General features: G+C 35.0%; 1 protein-coding gene and 1 long non-coding RNA gene across 12 annotated transcripts in view; one reads left to right on the top strand and one right to left on the bottom strand.

Annotated features, from left to right (window-relative positions):
* Positions 1-19,242, top strand: part of G2E3 (G2/M-phase specific E3 ubiquitin protein ligase) — a 62,333-nt gene that overhangs the window by 25,748 nt on the left and 17,343 nt on the right. For all 8 annotated transcript variants that reach the window (XM_042942895.1, XM_042942894.1, XM_042942901.1 and 5 more), the window contains 6 exons: positions 110-207; positions 3,219-3,320; positions 7,043-7,167; positions 8,793-8,958; positions 16,124-16,230; positions 16,920-17,036. In XM_042942895.1, the coding sequence (XP_042798829.1) occupies positions 110-207; positions 3,219-3,320; positions 7,043-7,167; positions 8,793-8,958; positions 16,124-16,230; positions 16,920-17,036 (715 nt within the window). The remainder of the gene's footprint in view (positions 1-109; positions 208-3,218; positions 3,321-7,042; positions 7,168-8,792; positions 8,959-16,123; positions 16,231-16,919; positions 17,037-19,242) is intronic.
* The window catches only part of LOC122222426, a 30,131-nt gene continuing 22,328 nt past the window's right edge, over positions 11,440-19,242 (bottom strand). For all 4 annotated transcript variants that reach the window (XR_006203752.1, XR_006203750.1, XR_006203749.1 and 1 more), the window contains 2 exons: positions 17,388-17,529; positions 11,440-11,591 (listed from right to left, as the gene is read on the bottom strand). This is a non-coding gene — a long non-coding RNA (uncharacterized LOC122222426). The remainder of the gene's footprint in view (positions 11,592-17,387; positions 17,530-19,242) is intronic.

The raw sequence follows: 19,242 nt of genomic DNA on the forward strand, positions 1-19,242 counted from the left end.
TCTCTCAGAAAGAATTGAACACCTCACTTGAGAGAAGCTCCAGTTCCATAGGTTTTATTTTAAAAATTTAAAAATATTTTTTATATCTATTTACTTTTTTCACTGTTAGCTTGTGTTTTTTGTCGAAAAAATGATGACTGTCCTAATAAATATGGAGAAAAGAAAACTAATGAGAAATGGAATCTCACTGTACATTACTATTGTTTGGTGAGTATAATTTATAATTAAATCCTGGAAATTTGATATTCTTCTAAAGAAGACAATTAGATCTTGATGGCTGGTTTCTGAGAATTGGATAAGTCATTTAACTTCTTTTTGGATCTCATTTTGCCTATATCTAAAATAAGGTTTTTCATTTATCAAATTCTAAGATCCTGAAATTAGTTGGTATGTATGAAGGAAGACCTGTCATCATTATCTGTATTTTTGTCTAACCCTTTAGGGCCTAAGTGAATAAAGGAGAAAATGGTTAGGGCTTTAAGGTGGTATCTTTTTTTTCACTTTTTTGTTTCCGTTGTTGCAAGTGGTAAATCTCAGAAAAGAGTTGTTGAAGGTTCAGGGAATAGAAGGAAAGTATTTTACTTCACAGAGAACCTGCAAAAAAAAGTTTTGAATGAAGGTAATAAATTCTTGTGGAAGAGGAAATAGGTGAGTTTATGGGTCACTTGGAAGAAAGAAAAACTGATTTCATACTGAGAATTGGTCTCTCATTTGTTTCCCCTTTCCTTTACCAACTTCTCACCTCACTCAGTCTGTGCCTTATATTAATAGCACCTTCACTACCTTAGCATGCCAAGGTTGCATCAGTAGACACAATATTTCTTGATAGTATGTAAGTTATATATTGCTTCTTAACAAATTATCCTGAAATTTAGCAGTTTAAACAGTTATTATCTCAAACACTTTTTGAGGGTCAGGAATCTGGTATTGGCTGAGTTTGGTAGTTCTGTCTCAGGGGCTCTAATGAGGTTGCAATTCATTTTGCATATAAATTGCAATATGGGTTCAGTCATATAAAGGTGAGAGAGGGCACAGGATCCATCTCTGATGGCTCACTTTACATGGCTTTTGGCCTTAGTACTTTCTACGTATTGGCAGGAAGCCTCAGTTCCTTACTTCCTGGGTACCTCTGTAGGGTACTCACAGCATGGCATCTGGCTTCTTTTAGAAGAAGTGGTAAAAGAGAGAGAAAGAGAAAAAAATGGAGAGATAGATAGACACCAAGATAGAACCATATGACCTAGTCTTCACTGTCCCATACCACTGTCACTTTTAATTTATTCTCTTTGTTAGAAGTGAGTCATTAAGTTGAGCCCACATTCAAGGCAAAGGGAAATAGGCCCCATCTCTTAAAGGATGAAGTATCAATAAATATGTACATCTATTTTCATACCCACCCCAGCATCCCTGTTAAAACTCTAGATACTTCTTGAGAAACCATTTAACATATTTCTTGGTGATTCTCTAAGACTATAGTGTTGTGTCTCAGGTACCCTATGGATTAAATAGACTTCTGGACTGGCCTAGGAACCTAATTACTTTGTACCAAGATTTAAGGGAACTTGAATTTGGCATTCCAAGCTTATTTGTAAGTTGGAAGTCTTAAATTTTGTATCACCAAAGAAAACCTTTTCATTTTTCTAAGAGTTTATTTTACTTTTTATGCAGAAGAATCAGGGGAGCTATTTTATTAGTAATTGGGTTATGTTTTCATAGCCAATTCTTTTTTTTTTTTCCTTCAAGTTTATTTTGAGAGAGAGAGAGCACGTGAGTGGGGTAGGGGCAAAGAGAGAGGGAGAGAGAGAATCCCAGGCAAGCTCCATGCTTGCCCAAGCACAGAGCCCAGTGCGGGGCTCAATCTCACAACCATGAGATCATGACCTGAGATGAAACCAAGAGTCCAAAGGTTAACCTACTGAGCCACCCAGGCGCCCCCATAACCAATTCTTAAGTAATGTGTATTTTTTAGGTTTAGGATGTATTATATTGATTAAAATAATCCTCTAATCACAAATTTAAAGTATTTTTAAATTATTAAATATATTTAATTTTATGAAAATGTCCTTTATATTGTTTGTCTTTAATGAGTATGATAATTCAAAACATACCCAAGGCTCAACACGTCAAAGATTCCATTTCATTGTGAACAGGAAAGTACAGTAATGTTATAAATGGTAATGGAATGTTAGAGTTGAAAGAGACTTATAGGGGCGCCTGTGTGGCTCAGTTGGTTGGGCCTCTGACTTCGGCTCAGGTCGTGATCTTGCAGTTCACGGTTTGAGCCCCGCATTGGGCTCTGTGCTGACAGCTCAGAGCCTGGAGCCTGCTTCGGATTCTGTTGTCTCCTTCTCTCTCTCTCTGTTCCTTCCCTGCATGTGTTCTATCTCTCTCTCTCAAAAATAAATATTTAAAAAATTAAAAAAAAAGAGAGACTTAGAGACAATCTAGTCCAGTGTTTTTATTTTTGTGTGTAAGGTCAGAGATACTAAATTACTTGCCTAGAGTTCCAGAAAGTTCCAGGACACAGAGCCTGGTTTGCAAGCCAGGATTTATTCATAGTCCCATGTGTTTTCTTGATTCATGTTTCCTTAACGTATTTAAACTGAAGTTAAAAGATTTTTAAAAATTCAAACATTTATGTTAACCATGATTCAGTAGGTTTCCCTGTAAATACTCCTTTTATGATTCAGAATCCAGCTAGATTTCAAGTTGGCCTGAAATATCACTGATAAACTGAATTACCTCCATAACATTTACTGATACTACATTTACACCTTACAGTATTTACCACTATTTTTTCTAAAACAGGTGTTTTCTGCCTTCCTTTCTTTCTCTCTTTTTCTATTATTTTCTGGAATGCTTTTAGAAACCAGTTTGGTTATAAGAACTGTTAATATACAGTGTCTTCCAAATCAAAGAATTTGAGTAGCCTCTTACTTTGACCATGAAAAATAACTGTTATAGATAAGAGGCGCTTGAAATTGGAGTTATGTCCATTTTTCATTGGAACATTATTGATCTTCTCTATATATACAGACATACACATGTTTTATATATATGTATATATATTTATACATTTTATATACATGTATATATACATATATGTATATGTGTACACACATATATTTCATATATATACACACACACACACACACACATACATATATTTCTAAACTAGTTTGTTAGAGTCTGTTTTCTAATTGAGAATATATTTATAGTTGATGTCAAGTGGAATTTGGCAGAGAGGTAAAGAAGAAGAAGGAGTTTACGGTTTTCTAATAGAAGACATCAGGAAAGAAGTGAACAGAGCTTCTAAACTGGTAAGTAAATTGTTTTACTCTTTACACTAAATACTATAAGTATGTCATATTAGGGAGGTTTTTTCCCATCAGTTTCCCAACTGGAAATTTACAAGACTTTGATTTTATGTTCAAATGCTTATTTTTGTCAAATACAGTAAATTTAAAAGAACACTTTGTATATTTGCAATGAGAGTGAGGTTAACCAACCCTCAATAATACATGTGACAATGCTGGTTTCATATCCTTATTTTATTCCAACCTATCCATCATTTCACCTACTCTTACCATCAGAATTGTGAACATACTTTTACTCTGCTCTTCTTCAAATCTTTAATCCTGAGTCAACCCAGTCATTCACTTTTCATTCCTATACCTCAGTTACTGAGTTGGCATGATGGGTTGAGGTGGAAATTATGCAGCTGGGCAGACCAGTAATTTATGATCTCTATACCTCTTGTGGCCATTCTGTGACATTGTGTACCTTTGTTCACTTCCTTCTCATGTTCTCCAAGATAAGTACAGTAAAACCTTGGATTGTAAGTAACTTGTTTTGCGAGTGTTCTCCAAGACGAGCAAACATTTCTAATAAATTTTAATTTGATAAATGAGCGATGTCTTGCTATACAAGTAGTATGTGACACTGAATGTCACATGATCACAACTGAACCAGTGGTTCTTCTCTTGCTCTCACTGTGAGATTGTAGGTGATCATCTCCCATGCTCAGATGCTCTGTCTCAGCTCGTGGTGTTTGGCAGAAATCAGTGATTTTTCAGAACGTTGAAAGGTGCCCACAACTGGCACTCATGGTTTTTTTTTGTCACTTCAGAACACTATTTACAGTCCTTTGCCTTTCCATACGAGAGTTAGGTTAGGAATGCTTTGTTTCATTCTAGGTCAGGGTGCCTGCAGATAACAGACCCTTTCCTCCTCTGCCTTATTGCCAGTTATATTAAATACGGTATATGACAAGTGTTTATTAATACTGTACTATAGTCAACATCTGTGCGAGTGTATACAGTGGCCCCCGTGCAGAAAAAGTTTCCATTGAGCCAAGAGCAGTGATTCTGTTAGAGATAGTGGAAGTTGTCCTACACATAAACCTCCTCTCTCTTGTCTCCCTCACTTCAGCCATGAAGGTCTTCAAAGGTTAATTTGTTTATTTTTCTTCATATTTTGTGTTTTCTTTATTATTTTGTATTATATTACAATCCTGTAATCATTTTTATATGAATTTTTTTGGGTCATGGAATGAATAATCTGAGTTTCCATTATTATGGGGAAATTCGCTTTGATATACAAGTGCTTTGGATTACAAGCATGTTTCTGGAATGAATTATGCTCGCAAATCAAGGTTTTACTGTATTCTAAACTTTAACCCCTTGTTCATCTAATTAGTTTGTGAGTCTTCTGTGTGATATCTACTGTATTAAACACAAGGAAAGAATTACAGGTTTCCATGTGGTGTGAGTAGAAATAAGGAGAATTAGAAAATGAGAAGGTTAAAAAAAATGAGAAAAAAAAAATGAGAAGGTTGGAAGTATAGGGAATTCTGTCCAGAGGAAATGATAACTGGAACTGATGATTTTTATGGAGTAGAGATGAAGAGCATTGACACATCATAGTTGAAGAAGTCGAAGAAAGGTTGTCTCATCAATGTAGGAGTTGTTTACAATGATAGCAAGAATTAGATACAGAGAAAGGCACCAAAGTCTCAAGGTGGGAGAAGTTAGTAGGTAACAGAGGATAGATGTCATTAGGCTCAAAGGACCAGAGTTTTTAAAGTATGAAGGTAGAGTTGTGGACTATAGTCTGTAATAGAGAACTAAAATAATATTTTGATATCCCCCTTGCTTTTTTCCATACCCTCCTCCCAACCCTTGCCAAGTCTGAATGAAAATGAAAGACGATGGGAAAATAAGAAATTTCATCCAAGAAATTCTGAAAGGGAAGCAAGACCTTTATTTTAGTTGAGGCAAAAAAAAAAGGGGGGGGGGAAACAGTTATTTTTAAATATGTTGAGGAGGCATGGGACTAGATGGTGGGATATAACTGTAGGGCATAAAAGGAAACCTTGGGCGAAAGGTTAGCAGTGGCATTTATCTAAGGACTATGTGAGAATATTAGTATCAGAATTCCTCAACCTTCTGATGATTAGTGAACTTGTGGTGAAATATGACCTGAAAGGGTCTCCTTGCAGTTTGGAAATACCTGTTTTCTAAAAACATCTTAATCCTCTGTGAACATATTGTGAACCTTTAAAAATATCCTCATCCTTGAGTTGTCTCCATTTGTGACCTGAAGCTAGAGTTCCATATGTCAGTTTATGGGAGGAGCCTCAGGTTGGCAAGGTATTCTCCAGTGACCTAATGGTACTTCAGGGTCAGCAATAAGAGTACATACTCCCTTCATCAGTGACCATTTTATAACGGCTGTCTCAAGGGTTCCAAAATGTTTTAGATACTGCTCTGTATTTTAGTAATGATTGAATTATCTAATATTAGTCTTTGTGTTCATATACCAGTGTTATATTTTAGTTAGTGTCATTGGTATTGTGTTTGTTCCTTAGGGCTACCATAATAAATTACCACAGACTAGGTCGCTTAAAACAGAAATTTGTCCTCACAGTTCTGGAGACCAGAAATTCCTAATGAAACTGTCAGAAGGATTGATTGTTTCTGGGAGCTCTGAGGGAGAATCCCTTCCATGCTTCTCTCCCACCTATTGGTGCCTACTGGCAACCTTTGGCATTCCTTGGTTTGTGGCACCATAACTTCTGTCTCTGCTTCCAGCTTCACATGTTCACATGGCTTTCCCCTCTGTGTGTCTGTGTCTTAAATGTCCCTCTCCTTTCACTTATAAGAACGCTAGTCATTTGATTTAGGGACCACCCTAAATCTAGGATGGTTTCATTTTAAGATCTTTAACTAACTTACATCTACAAAGACCCTATATCCAAATAAGATCACATTCATAGTACCAGGAATTAGGACTTGAACATACCTTGTTGGGGGGAGGTCACTATGTAACCTATTTTGAGTATCTAACACTTTTTTCATTTAGTTAGGATAGAGTGATTGATCCTAGCAGATTTTTTTTTTTTTTTTTTTTTTTTTTTACAGATTGGTTTCTAGTATTGTTCGACTGTTCTCCTTGATGAGTATTTCCTAGTTATGTGTTTTTTTATTAGATTTGAGACCTTTTTTTTAATGTTTATATATATTTATTTTGACAGAGTGGGGGAGGGGCAGAGGTGAGGGCAGAGAGAGAGAATCCCAAGCAGACTCTATGCTGTCAGCACAGAGCCCGACATGGGGCATGACTCCATGTACTGTGAGGTCATGACCTGAGCCAAAACAAGAGTTGGATCCTTAACCAACTAAGCTACCCAGGCGCCCTGAGATTTGAGATTTTAATGTATAGCCGTTATGTTTACAAATCCTTTAGTTGAAAGTATTTTAGCCAGGTAGAAAGGAAAAGAAGCATCTCTGTCTCATCCACATGTTAGATGGGAGATGAATCCTTTATGAAAAATTGTTACAGTAGTGAATCTTTAGTGTCTTTAGATGTTTCTGGGTTGGACAGTTTTTTTCAGAAAATTGCTTTAATATACCATCATCATAGCTGTTGTAAGATGAAAATAATTTCAGACTCCCCACAAAGAATATTCATTTATACCTGGGTCATATTATAGTACTCAGCTTTTGTATGTTATGATCTCTGTTTTCATATTTTCTTCTAGAAATGCTGTATTTGCAAGAAAACTGGTGCTTCAATTGGATGTGTTGCACCCCGATGTAAACGAAGTTATCATTTTCCATGTGGACTTCAGAGAGAATGCATTTTCCAATTTACTGGCAATTTTGCGTAAGTTAATTAACTATTGAATATGAACGATGAATGTTAGGGAAAAGTAGAAAATGGATATGGATATCCCAATGATAATTCCTTTGTAAAATTTCTTTTCAGAGCTACACTGAGTTTACACATATATGTACATTTATGTTTTAAATACTCCCCTCTTTTATGGAGTCATCACTGTCTTCAAAGTCTTTGAAATTGCCAGTGTAGAATGGGCTTAACAATTAATATTCACTTTCAGCTTTCAACTCTAGACTATGATACGGAACCCTTAAATTATTCATATTTAATAAAAATTTCCACCTTTCATAAGTCTAGATTTTTATGTCATGTTTTTAGATTTATGATCCACTTTTCTTCCACAGGGCCAGATATATTTCTCATTGAGTAAATTGAAGGCATTTAAATTTGGTGGAGTCCAAAAATAAATATTATGCCCTGGAGTGCCCCAGACAATGTTTACTTCCTGAATCAAGCTTTAAACATCAAAATTTATGAATTTTTGTATTTGATATTATTAGTGTCCTATTTCTTGTGGTCTTTGTGTTCTTGAACTATTTAATGGATTGTTACCATGTATAAAACTGCAGTTTAGAAAATACAAGAGGAAATAAATTTAGTGACTTAAAATAAGTTTTTACTTACATTTTATGTGTTACTTGATTAAAATATTTTTTAAGTTTAAATTCCTTCTTTTGTGCATTGTTGAGTATAATGGTGTTGCTAACAATATTATTACATAGGATTCTCAACATAATACTAGTTACTGAAATTCTGTGAGTTAAGTCTTAACCAACAAAAGGTACACATTCTGAATGTCCAGCTCTCCTTGCTCATAGATTGTGAAATGGATTTTTTTAAATATCAAATTTATTGTCAAATTGGTTTCCATACAACACCCAGTGCTCATCCCAAAAGGTGCCCTCCTCAATACCCATCATCCACCCTCCCCTCCCTCCCACCCCCCATCTACCCTCACTTTGTTCTCAGTTTTTAAGAGTCTCTTATGCTTTGGCTCTCTCCCTCTCTTACCTCTTTTTTTTTTTTTTTCTTCCCCTCCCCCATGGACTTCTGTTAAGTTTCTCAGGATCCACATAAGAGTGAAAACATATGGTATCTGTCTTTTTCTGTATGACTTATTTCACTTAGCATAACACTCTCCAGTTTTTTTTTAAAAGTTAGTAATAGTCAAGCTTTATTAGGTAAAGAGGTAGAGACAGAACAACTTCAAATTCTCATTATCTTACAATAGTATTTCTCAACTTTTTATTCATTATCACTCCTTTAGAGAGAAATATGAAGTTAAATTTAAATGATACCCATTCATATGAATGTCTTACAACCACGAATTTATTTTTCCTTTACTTTTTCTTTTTTTTTTTTTTAATTTACATCCAAATTAGTTAGCACATAGTGCAACAGTCATTTCAGGAGTAGATTCCTTAGTGCCCCTTACCCATTTAGCCCATCCCCCCTCCCTGTGAGATGGATTTATAGTGCCAAGGTTCCTGTCTATTGTAGGTTAATTATGATACAAATGAGTTTTCTTTTATTAAATGCAAATTACAATGCTAGCCTGATTGTGCTTTGCAATTAATTAGATGTTATTTTTAAATAATTTATATTTTTAGGTCATTTTGTTGGAACCATCGACCTGTTCAAATAATTACATCTAATAATTATAGAGACTCCTTACCATGTACCATTTGCTTGGAATTTATTGAGCCTATTCCAACTTACAGCATATTACGAAGTCCTTGTTGTAAGAATGCTTGGTTTCATAGAGACTGTTTACAGGTAAGATATCTTGTAAACTTTTTCTGATATAAAATTTGTTGCTTGCTGATTTGAATTTCATTTATTTTATTTTTTTTAAGTTTATGTACTTACTTATTTAAGTAATCTCTACACCCAACATGAGGCTTGAACTCACAACCCTGGGATCAAGAGTCATATGCTCCTCCAACTGAAGATGGCAAGGTGCCCTGATTTGAATTTTAAATTGGAAGGAGTTGACATGTGTATTTTACCTGTACTTGTAACTTAAAAACAGCTTAATTAAAGCATATTTTACATATGAAATATACTGTACTGAAGAATTACTCTATTGAAATTTACTCTTTTGAAGTGAATATCAAACTAATATTTTAATAAATAGTTTAGAATACTACCTTTTAGTTTTTATTATGCTTGAACATTTTTGTTGTTTTTACCTAAGGCTTTTGTTTGTATTTCACAGTGAATAAAACACAGATTTAATTCCCAAGTTCATTTACATATTTAAGCTTAGAAGACCAAGATATGTGAAATGATAATTTAACTGTAAGCTAAGATACTTAAATGTTAAGAGGCCTTTAAAACAAAAAAACAGAAACAACTGTGGTCAACACTATATGACAGCTTCTTGATAGGGACTGATTACTATTTAATGAATTAAAAGCATTAGTTCTTTTTGAAAGCCACCTTGTATGTTAAACTTGATGACAAGTTATTAAGTAAATACCATACAACACATAACATTAAGTAATTGAACAGTTATTTGATTCAGATGATTCTTGAAGATTTTAAAAAGATCTCACTTATTGATAACATCATATACAATAATGTACATGTGTGAACCGGCCAACTGATAGCTATAGTTAATAGAATGCCAAATAATAAAGGATTTAAGTTTAATGCTTTTATTAAAGTTTGGCTTTTATTATTGTTTAGTAAAATATAATGTTATTGTTGATTATAGGTTATCCACAAAAGTACTTTTTAAAGTTAAAAGATGTTATAAATTCTCATATTTCAAGACAGTCTTAAAAGTATTAATAATAGTAAAGTACTTGAATGAATCAAACAATAGGCAATAACTTCAGTTTCTTCTCAAGTAGTGGTCACTCAGCCCAGTAAAAAATATACTTTCAAAATTACAGTTTCTCGTAATAAACCCTCTGCAGTTTCACCAGGGTTTGTGTCCCCTACCTTTGAACTTACAAATCTTTTAAGCCATCCTGATCATTATGTAGAAATAGAGAATATTCAAATGCACCTATTGGACCCTATTTTGTAGCACATGTGAATAGAATGAGTGAAGCACAGAAGTTGAGTGTGGGATCTGATGATGGTGTCTACACTCAAGCTCTTTTGGTACACCAGAAGGCCAGAATAGAACAACTTAAAAAGAACTCGAAATTCAAAAGAAAAAGCTGGTTAAACTAAAATCTGAGGTCATTGAAATGGAAAATATTCTAACTCAGGGGCACCCGAAAAGATTAAATTCCACATCCCCAAATATCTTCTCTCAAAGAAATGTAGCAGTTTAGAATTGTAGTAGACCATTCCAGATTGACCTTGACATTAACCAAAGAAATTGATCTTTTTTAAACCTGAAGACCACATTTTAATCTCAGCACTATTCATAACTTCTATGACAATATGGGATTTGTAGATCCTGTGCCACCAATACCCAAAGATCAAAGGTCCACTATCAAAACACCAAGGACTCAAGACACAGAAGATGGTGAGGGGTCTCAGTGGAATTGTACTGCCTGTATTTTTTTGAACTATCCAGCCTTAATCTGCTGCAAACAATGTGAGATGCCAAGGCATCTGAGCCAAAAAGCCCTATGTCTCTAAAGTCACATTCAAGAAACTGGTCTGTCATCCAAGTTTCATTGCTACATAGGATTTTGTCGGAGTGACGGTGTGACAAGATGCTGTTACTCTAATGTTAAATGTCAGCCCACAGAGCTAATAATACCTCAATCTAATGTCATGGGCAGTTGAAATTCATCTTGGTTGCCCACTGTCTAACCATATACAGTGTTACCAGTAGCCCATTATGGATATTTCTTGTTATATTAATGCCTAGGTGTTCCCAGTTACCTTTTTACCCTCATGTCACTACTGAGTTTTGATGGGAGGAAAGAGTAGAATGATGGCTTCTTTCTTTCTTTCTTTCTTTCTTTCTTTCTTTCTTTCTTTCTTTCTTTCTTTCTTTCTTTCTTTAAAGCTTTCAGTGAGGGGGTGCCTGGGTGGCTCAGTTGGTTAAGTGTCGGACTCTTAATTTTGGCTCAGGTCATGATCTCCTGGTTTGTGAGACTGAGTCCCACGCTGGGCTCTGTGCTGACACAGAACCTGCTTGGGATTTTCTCTCTTCTCTCTTCTCTCTTTCTCCCTCCCTCCCTCCTTCCCTCCCTCTTCTGCTCCTCTTCAATTCACATGTGCTCTCTCTCTCTCAAAATAAAATAAAATAAAATTTAAAAAGTTTTCAGTGAAACACTACAAACATGAAGAAAAAGAACAAGGTTTAATTATTTAAAAACTGTTGCTGCCTCATAGTGCCAGTGGATAGGGGAAGAACTTCATGAATTCGTGGAACTCTTGGCCTTGTCTTTGTTGTCCCGAAAACATCTCCACTAGGTAAAGCCAGCTTCTGGGATCTAAGGATGAAAAGGAAAGCAGCGTGTGTTGTTTGTACAAACATGCAGTGAAATATCCCAAAGCTTTTCCAACTGTACCAATCTTGAGTCTGCTTTAAAGGATTTCTTTATTATTTTCTTTATTTCTATGTGTATAGTGTGGTAATCTTTTGTTAACTTATTTTCTTGTTTTGTCTTAGTGATTAAGCATATTGATGTCCCTTTTTAGCTTTACCTGAGAAAAGCAGTGCCTTAAAATTAAAAAGCATTAATAAAATGAAACCGTGCACAACTTTTCTGTACTTTGTCCTCATGAGTGCCAGTGTTCTGTGAAGACATACAGACAGATGCTGGCCAGTGTATTGCAGGAAATACTACAGAACTTATGTCTTTAAGTCACACTGTATACTGAGTTTAGCAGTGGGTGGCACAACACAGCGGTTAGTCTTCCACAGGGAAGCTTAAAACAAAAGGTTTTTAACCCACTGAAAGAACAACAACCTTAAGCAGAACTTTCATAAGAGATTACTGTTGGGAAAGTACAGTTTTCAAAACCTGCAAGAGCAGCAGTACCTACAGCTCTTTTTGGGGAGAAGCTTAAATGCTTTACTGTCGGGACAATCAGTATCAAACCTGACTTGGTAGCAATATCATGTATATTTGTAAAATAAAGCTAGTCATGTTTAGGACAATTAAAAGCTGAGAAAAAGAAAAGCACACGCAAACTTGAACACTGAAGCAACCTCAAACATATCTTTATTTTGATGATATATTTTGATAAAGTAAATCAGATGATCAGGAATGTATATAACTAAATGAAATAAAGAAACAACAGTATGCATTTTAAAAAACAGAATTATGAAATTATATATTCATATTCACTTAACAGTGGGGTAAAGGGATGTGACAAAAATGTAACAAAAGGTAGGAGATAATGTTAACTGTCACCCACTGTAAATGTCTGCAAAAGAGATTTTTTATGTGAGTTAGGATTATTACAGGTAATCTTAGATGAATGTCAAAACCTTGACTTCTAGGTTGTATCTGGGAAGAAATATGACAGTCCTAGTTATACCATAGACCCAAAAGCCCTTAATATGGTACATTATGTTTTAAAATGAGGCCTTGTTTTTTAGCTTCATCTGATAAATCAGTTTTTATTTGTATTATTAATAAAATGCAATTTAGATAAAGAAAAATACTTGAGTGTTTTTTTGGGTTTTTTTTGTTTTTTGTTTTTTGTTTTTTGCATGAGCCTTGAACTTTTTTATATTTAGGATTATTCAGTTAAAAATGGCAGGGCGGAGCCTAATTTTGTTGGGTAAATTTCATAAATTCTGTCAATTCTTACAAAGAAGTGTTTGTAAAAAAGGATCCAGAGAGTGCAATTCATAAATATCAGGAAGAGTTATCTTTGCCTAATGAGGAACAATTCACATTTTATGACAATTTTACAAAAACAGTTTTTTCTTCATTAAGAATTTGTATTTGAAAGAATGTAATTATTACCAAATGTATCCTCTTGTTGATTTGTAAGAGTATATTATTTTTCAAAACAATTAAGATTTGTTTCAATTATTTGTTGATAATGAAACAGGTTCTCAGACTTGACCCTAGTATTCATATGGCTTTGTGTGAACACTGAAAATACCAAATTTCTAATCCCGTCATTAAAAAGTTAAAATAATATTCTTACAACAGTGTAGGCCTACTTTATGCAATATAATATAAAATCACAGCCACACGGACACCTATGACAAATACTAACATGCCGTTATTACTTGATTAGAGCCCAGTAAAAGCTAATTCTTGAGTCATGTTCAATAAAGGAGCTGACAGTGCCTTTGCCATTCTGTCACAAGTCTTAACTGAAATAGTAAATGGAGTTTTTCCCATTATATATCAATACCCAAAGAAAAAAATTTCTTTTAATTAAAAAAAAATTTTTTTTAATGTTTTTATTTATTTTTGAGACAGAGAGCATGAGCAGGGGAAGGGCAGAGAGAGAGGGAGACACAGAATCCGAAGCAGGCTCCAGGCTCTGAGCTGTCAGCACAGAGGCTGATGCTGGGCTCAAACTCATGGACTGTGAGATTATGACCTGAGCTGAAGTCGGACACTTAACCGACTGAGCCACCCAGGCGCCCCTCAAAGAAAAAAATTTTTTAATTCCTGAACTTCATTAACATAAAAAAGTCGAAGGAAAAACAGACTGAAGAAATAGAATGAGAATTGTATTTGGTTAAGCATATTTCATCATTTGTGACCACTACATTGGGATTTTGTGAGGAGAGCATGCAGATTAATATTTTAAAAATTGGGGGTGCCTGGGTGACTCAGTTATGTGTCCAATTTGATTTCGGCTCAGGTCATGATCTCACCATTCGTGAGTTTGGACCCCACATTGGGCTGTGTGCTGACAGCACAGGCCCTGTTTGGGATTCTGTCTCTGCCCCTCCCCTGCTTGTGTGCACACATGCTGTCTCTCTCTCTCAAAATAAGCATTTAAAAATTGATGGAAACTTTTCACTCTGTGTATGTAGAGAATTGCCACTATTCTTGTTCAGTTTGGATTCCTCCATCATTGCATTGGTCTTGTTGGTATCTTCCATATGCCCCATGTTGTTTTTTCCTCCATACTAGACACTTTCATGTATTATATACTCTATTTACTAAGATCTTGGTATCTGTGTATAGTTGCTTAAAAACCCTTTAGTTCACAGATTTTAGTAACTTGTTGCTTCCCTCGCACATTTTTAAAGTTTATTTATTTATTTTGAGAGAAAGGGAGGGGTAGAGAGAGAGGGGGAAAATCCCAAGCAGGCTCCAGCTGTCATCACGGAACCTGACCATTGGGGCTCCATGTGTCTATCTCTAGAACCTTGAGATCATGACCTGAGCTTTTGTTTATATTTTATTTATTTAAGTAATTTCTACACCAAATGTGGGACTTGAACCCATGAGCCTGAGACCAACAGTTGCTCACTCTTCTGACATAGCAGTTAGGTGCCTCACTACTAATGTTTTTTGAACCTCAAGTATAATTTGTTTTCATTATCATTCATAAATTCCCCATCTGTCAGCTCAACCTGGTAGATATTTTTGTGTATCTTTATTTGTTGCTAGCCTCTGCCTTAACCCTCTGTGATATAACTTTAGACACTTTTTTTTTAAGCTAGACTTTCAAAGGAGCCTACTAACTGTCCTTTTCTCCTGCATGCTTTATTCCTTACCAGTTTTTCACATACATTACTGGCTTTGATTTACCTGTCTAACCTCATTACTGAGTTCAGTATTGCCAGCATGTAATCCCGAAGTATATTATTAATTAGTTCCCTGATCACATTGTGCTCTCTCTTGCCATGGAAACTTGATATGTGCAATTCCATTTCCTTATAATGTCTTTTGTCCTATTTTCCTGGTAAACCTTTGTTTCCTCTTCCAAATTTTGCTTTGACCTCGCAATTCCTGTGACATTTTTGTCAGGCTCTTACATAGACTTAGGTATTTCTTCCTCTCTCTTCCATGTATATACTTAAAGACACACTCTTTAACAGATTATAATTGTACCTCACAAAAATTCCTTGATATAGGATCTAAGTTATTTTATGTTTCTATTTTTGGTACATAGCATAGTGTTCAGCACCTACACAATGGGGGGTAGATAGTTATTAAATGAATATGTGCTGCTAGTTTTTTTTAATAGAGATTGGCTACTCTTTCTAATAGGTTTATAGTTTTCTGTTTCCTTGTACTCTCTGCCTGAGGGCTCTATTTCTATGTGCTGAAAGTGAGAATAGGTTTTATAATTCTCCCCTCTTAGGAAAAAAGTAACTTCGAGATTGAGCTAAAAACAGAACCAAGAATGATTTATAGTAATACTTATTTAAACACCCTTCCAGATGAAGTAAGTCAATATTTTTACTGTTTTATTCACAGAGAGTGATGGATAACACAATATTTGAGGACAATAATGACATTAGGGGCACCTGGGTGGCTCAGTCAGTTGAGTGTCTCTTGATTTCGGTTCAGGTCTTGGCCTCATGATAGTGGGTTTGGGTCCCATGTTGAGTTTTGTGCTGACAGCATGGAGCCTGCTTGGGATTCATTCTCTCCCTCTCCCTCTCCCTCTCCCTCTCCCTCTCCCTCTCCCTCTCCCTCTCCCTCTCCCTCTCCCCCCTCCCTCTCCTCTCTCTCTTTCTCTCTCCCTCCCTCCCTCTCTCCCCCTCTCCTTGCTCTCTCATATAAGTAAACAGTAAAAAAAGAAAATGACCTAAGAAAGAAAAAATAACAAAGGTTGAGAAAAATATGTGAGTGATAGATGTAAAGCTAAGAATAGCCGATTCATTAACAATTATTTTTGATCATTGGGGGAAAATTTTCAAAATTTTAGCAATAGAATAACTTCATTTATCAAAGCTTGAGAACTAGCATAGAAAATTTGTTTTCATAGTATATTAAGTAAAAAATAGCACATGTTCTGTTAGCTGTTATAATTTATAACCTGATACCTTATTAAATTGTTAACAATGGATTTCTATTTTCTATTACAGGTTCAAGCAATAAATGCAGGAGTGTTTTTCTTTAGATGCACAATATGCAATAATAGTGATATATTTCAGAAAGAGATGTTGAGAATGGGAATTCATATTCCTGAAAAGTGAGTACCATTTAGCCTTTGACAAAAAAGATAATTTAAATGTAGTATTTAATAACAGTGGAAATAATCAAAATAATCATTTATGAATGATTAAAATTATAAATAAGCAGCCATCTTAAATGGGGAAATGTAAAGCTGCCCCCCCCCCCCCCCAAAAAAAAAACTGCCTCCTTCCCAGATTGCTAGTTCTTGAGGGCAGGGGCTGTGACTTAAATGTCTCATTAATTGACTTACAGTCTCTTAATAAATACCTCAGTGTGTACAATATTAATTGGTTGACTTATACCCAAGTAACAGACTTCACAATGGTATGTATAAATTATCTAAGAGAATCAGGATGTGGTTTAAAGTGTATAAGAAGGATTTTCTTAATACTTAAAGAGGAGGAATCCAGAAATAATGGCACTAAACTTGACGTTTAAAAATTAGAAGTGAAATATTAGGAAAAATGTAAATTTTAGAAAATTTCTAATTTTTCATTTAACATTTGAAAATTCACTGTAAGAATAATTAACTGTAGGATAAAATGACACTGATAGATATATATCTTGAAGAGAATGATTAATCCTAAAAAACAAAAGTTTTATCCTTATTCCCAAGTATGTGAAAAGTTTTTTTTATATTCATTACCAATCCTTTTATGTAAAATTTTAGTTCAAAGTGTATTTTATATCTTTCTTCATTTACAGAGATGCATCTTGGGAATTAGAGGAAAATGCTTATCAAGAACTTCTGCAGCACTATGAGCATTGTGATGTCCGGAGATGTCGTTGCAAAGAAGGGCGAGACTATAATGCACCTGATAGGTATGTTGGGAAGTCCCATGTATTTAGTGTCCTTATTTAAACCGTCGGTTGAGGAAGTAGTTTTCTAGTTTGTGAAATGTAGTTTGGCTCTTAGAATGTTTGAAGTTTTAACTTGCAGGTATATTTATTAAATGCACTTTTACAGAGAAATTATTGTTGTCCGCATAGTTGTAACTTATTTCTGTGGTGTATTTACTGAGCCTTCATTTTCTAAAGCTACACTGTCCTATATGGTAGCTACTAGCCACATTGACTGTTGAACACTTGAAATGTGCCTACTCCAAATTGAGATGTGTTTTAAGTGTCTTCATTTGCTAAGCCTGCCTTAACAACAGAAATTTATTTTCTTACCATCCTAGAGATTAGAAGTTCCAGATAGAGGTACCGGCAGGTTTTATTTCTGCTGAAGCCTCTCTGCTTGTCATGCACATGGTTCCCTTCTAACTTTGTCTTCGCATGATTGTCCCTCTGCCTGTTTCCTAATGTTCTTTTCCTGTAAGAACACCAGTCATATTAAATTGGGGCCCATCTATATGACCTCATTTTATCTTAATTATGTCTTTAAAGGCCCTATCTTCAAATACAGATACATAGTGAGGTGTACTAGGTTTGGGGACTCCAACTTATGAATTTGGAGGGGACACAATTCAGCCCATAACAGTAAGACAAAAATAACTTAAAGTATCTTGTTAATAAGTTTTATCTTGTTAATAAGTTTTAAAGTATCTTGTTAATATAATTTTTTATATTTGTTTTTATATTGATTACATGTCAAGCAAAATCATATTTTGGAAATGTTGAAATTCGTTTCGTCTGTTTCTTTTACCTTTTTCAATCATGTACTAGGAAAGTTTAAATTAAATGACTCGCATTGTGTTTCTTTTGGATGGCACTATTCCATAGCTTAATTTAACTAAAATAATCTAGCAGTATTCTTTTGGATCACTATAAAAAGGGTTTGGCATTTGAAATTTATTGATTATTCTTAAGTACTGTCAGTGGATATTGGCTCTAATCTGAATCAATAATCATTATGTGCCCTCTGTGTACACTATACTGTGTTGGATACTAGAAATCAAGAGTATCTTCATTTTTTAAGATGTAGAATAAACAGTAACCAATCTAGTTTTGTTGAAATTTATGGAGGATATTTCAATAAATTTTTAATCCCTGTTATGCAATCTTAACATGGCAAGCTGAAACTTAAAGTGCAAAGCAGAATATTAGGAGCCTTGTTTCTCATGGAAAGTGATTTGGCTGGGTAAGATACCTCTTATTTGCAAAGACTCAGCTGATGTCTTGCCAGCTTTGAAAAATTTCCCTAAGCAGCTCTTACCACTCCTGATTTCCCATTCTGGGCTGGGTTTTTTTCTTTTGTGTGCATGTTACAATATGATTGACATTATTCAAGTTTGTTTTTTTCATTAGACTAAAAATTCTTTAAGGGCAGAGATCTTATCAAAGATGGCAAGTGTTGTATATTCTTATGTGACTGGTGATCCTGATTATTCATTTGTAAACACCAATAATCCCCCTCTAAAGAGTTGTGCTGACACACAGATAAGATGATGTATATAGATGTGCTTTGTAAACAATAAGGTATTTTAGATTTCTTTTTTTTTTAAGCTTATTTATTTATTTATTCTTTGAGGGCAGGTTCGGGGGCAAGCACGAGTGGAATCCCAAGTAGGCCCCACACTGTTAGTGTAGAGCCTGATGTAAGGCTCAAACCCATGAATGGTGAGATCATGACCTGAGCTGAAATCAAGAGTCAGACGCTTAACCAGTCAAGCCACCCAGACGCCCCAGCACTTTAGATTTCTAAGAAGCAAATACATTCATTAATGCTGATATTTTCTAAATTTATTCACCCAGTCAGTAGTTACCAAGCTCCGTTTTCTTTCTAGCAGTTATTCGAGATTGCTATCCCTTCTCATTTCTCCTGGGGCACAATACCTGCCATTTGAATGCTTTTTCTGGTAATCTCACTCCCTCATCCTAGTGATAGAAAAGCAGTTTTGCTGAAAGGCACCATGGTGTAGTGGTTAGGAGCATGGGCCTGAATGAAGCCGGGTAAACTAGGTTGGAAGCCTCACTGAGACTTACTAGCAGTGTAAATTTAATTGGGCAAGTTATTTACCCGTCTATGCTATGGTTTCCGCTTCTTTAAAATGAAGGGTAACAGTGGTTTTCCCTACGTTTTAAA

The sequence above is a fragment of the Panthera leo genome, chromosome B3 (genome assembly GCF_018350215.1).
Source record: "Panthera leo isolate Ple1 chromosome B3, P.leo_Ple1_pat1.1, whole genome shotgun sequence".
NCBI classification, from domain to species: Eukaryota; Metazoa; Chordata; class Mammalia; order Carnivora; family Felidae; genus Panthera; species Panthera leo.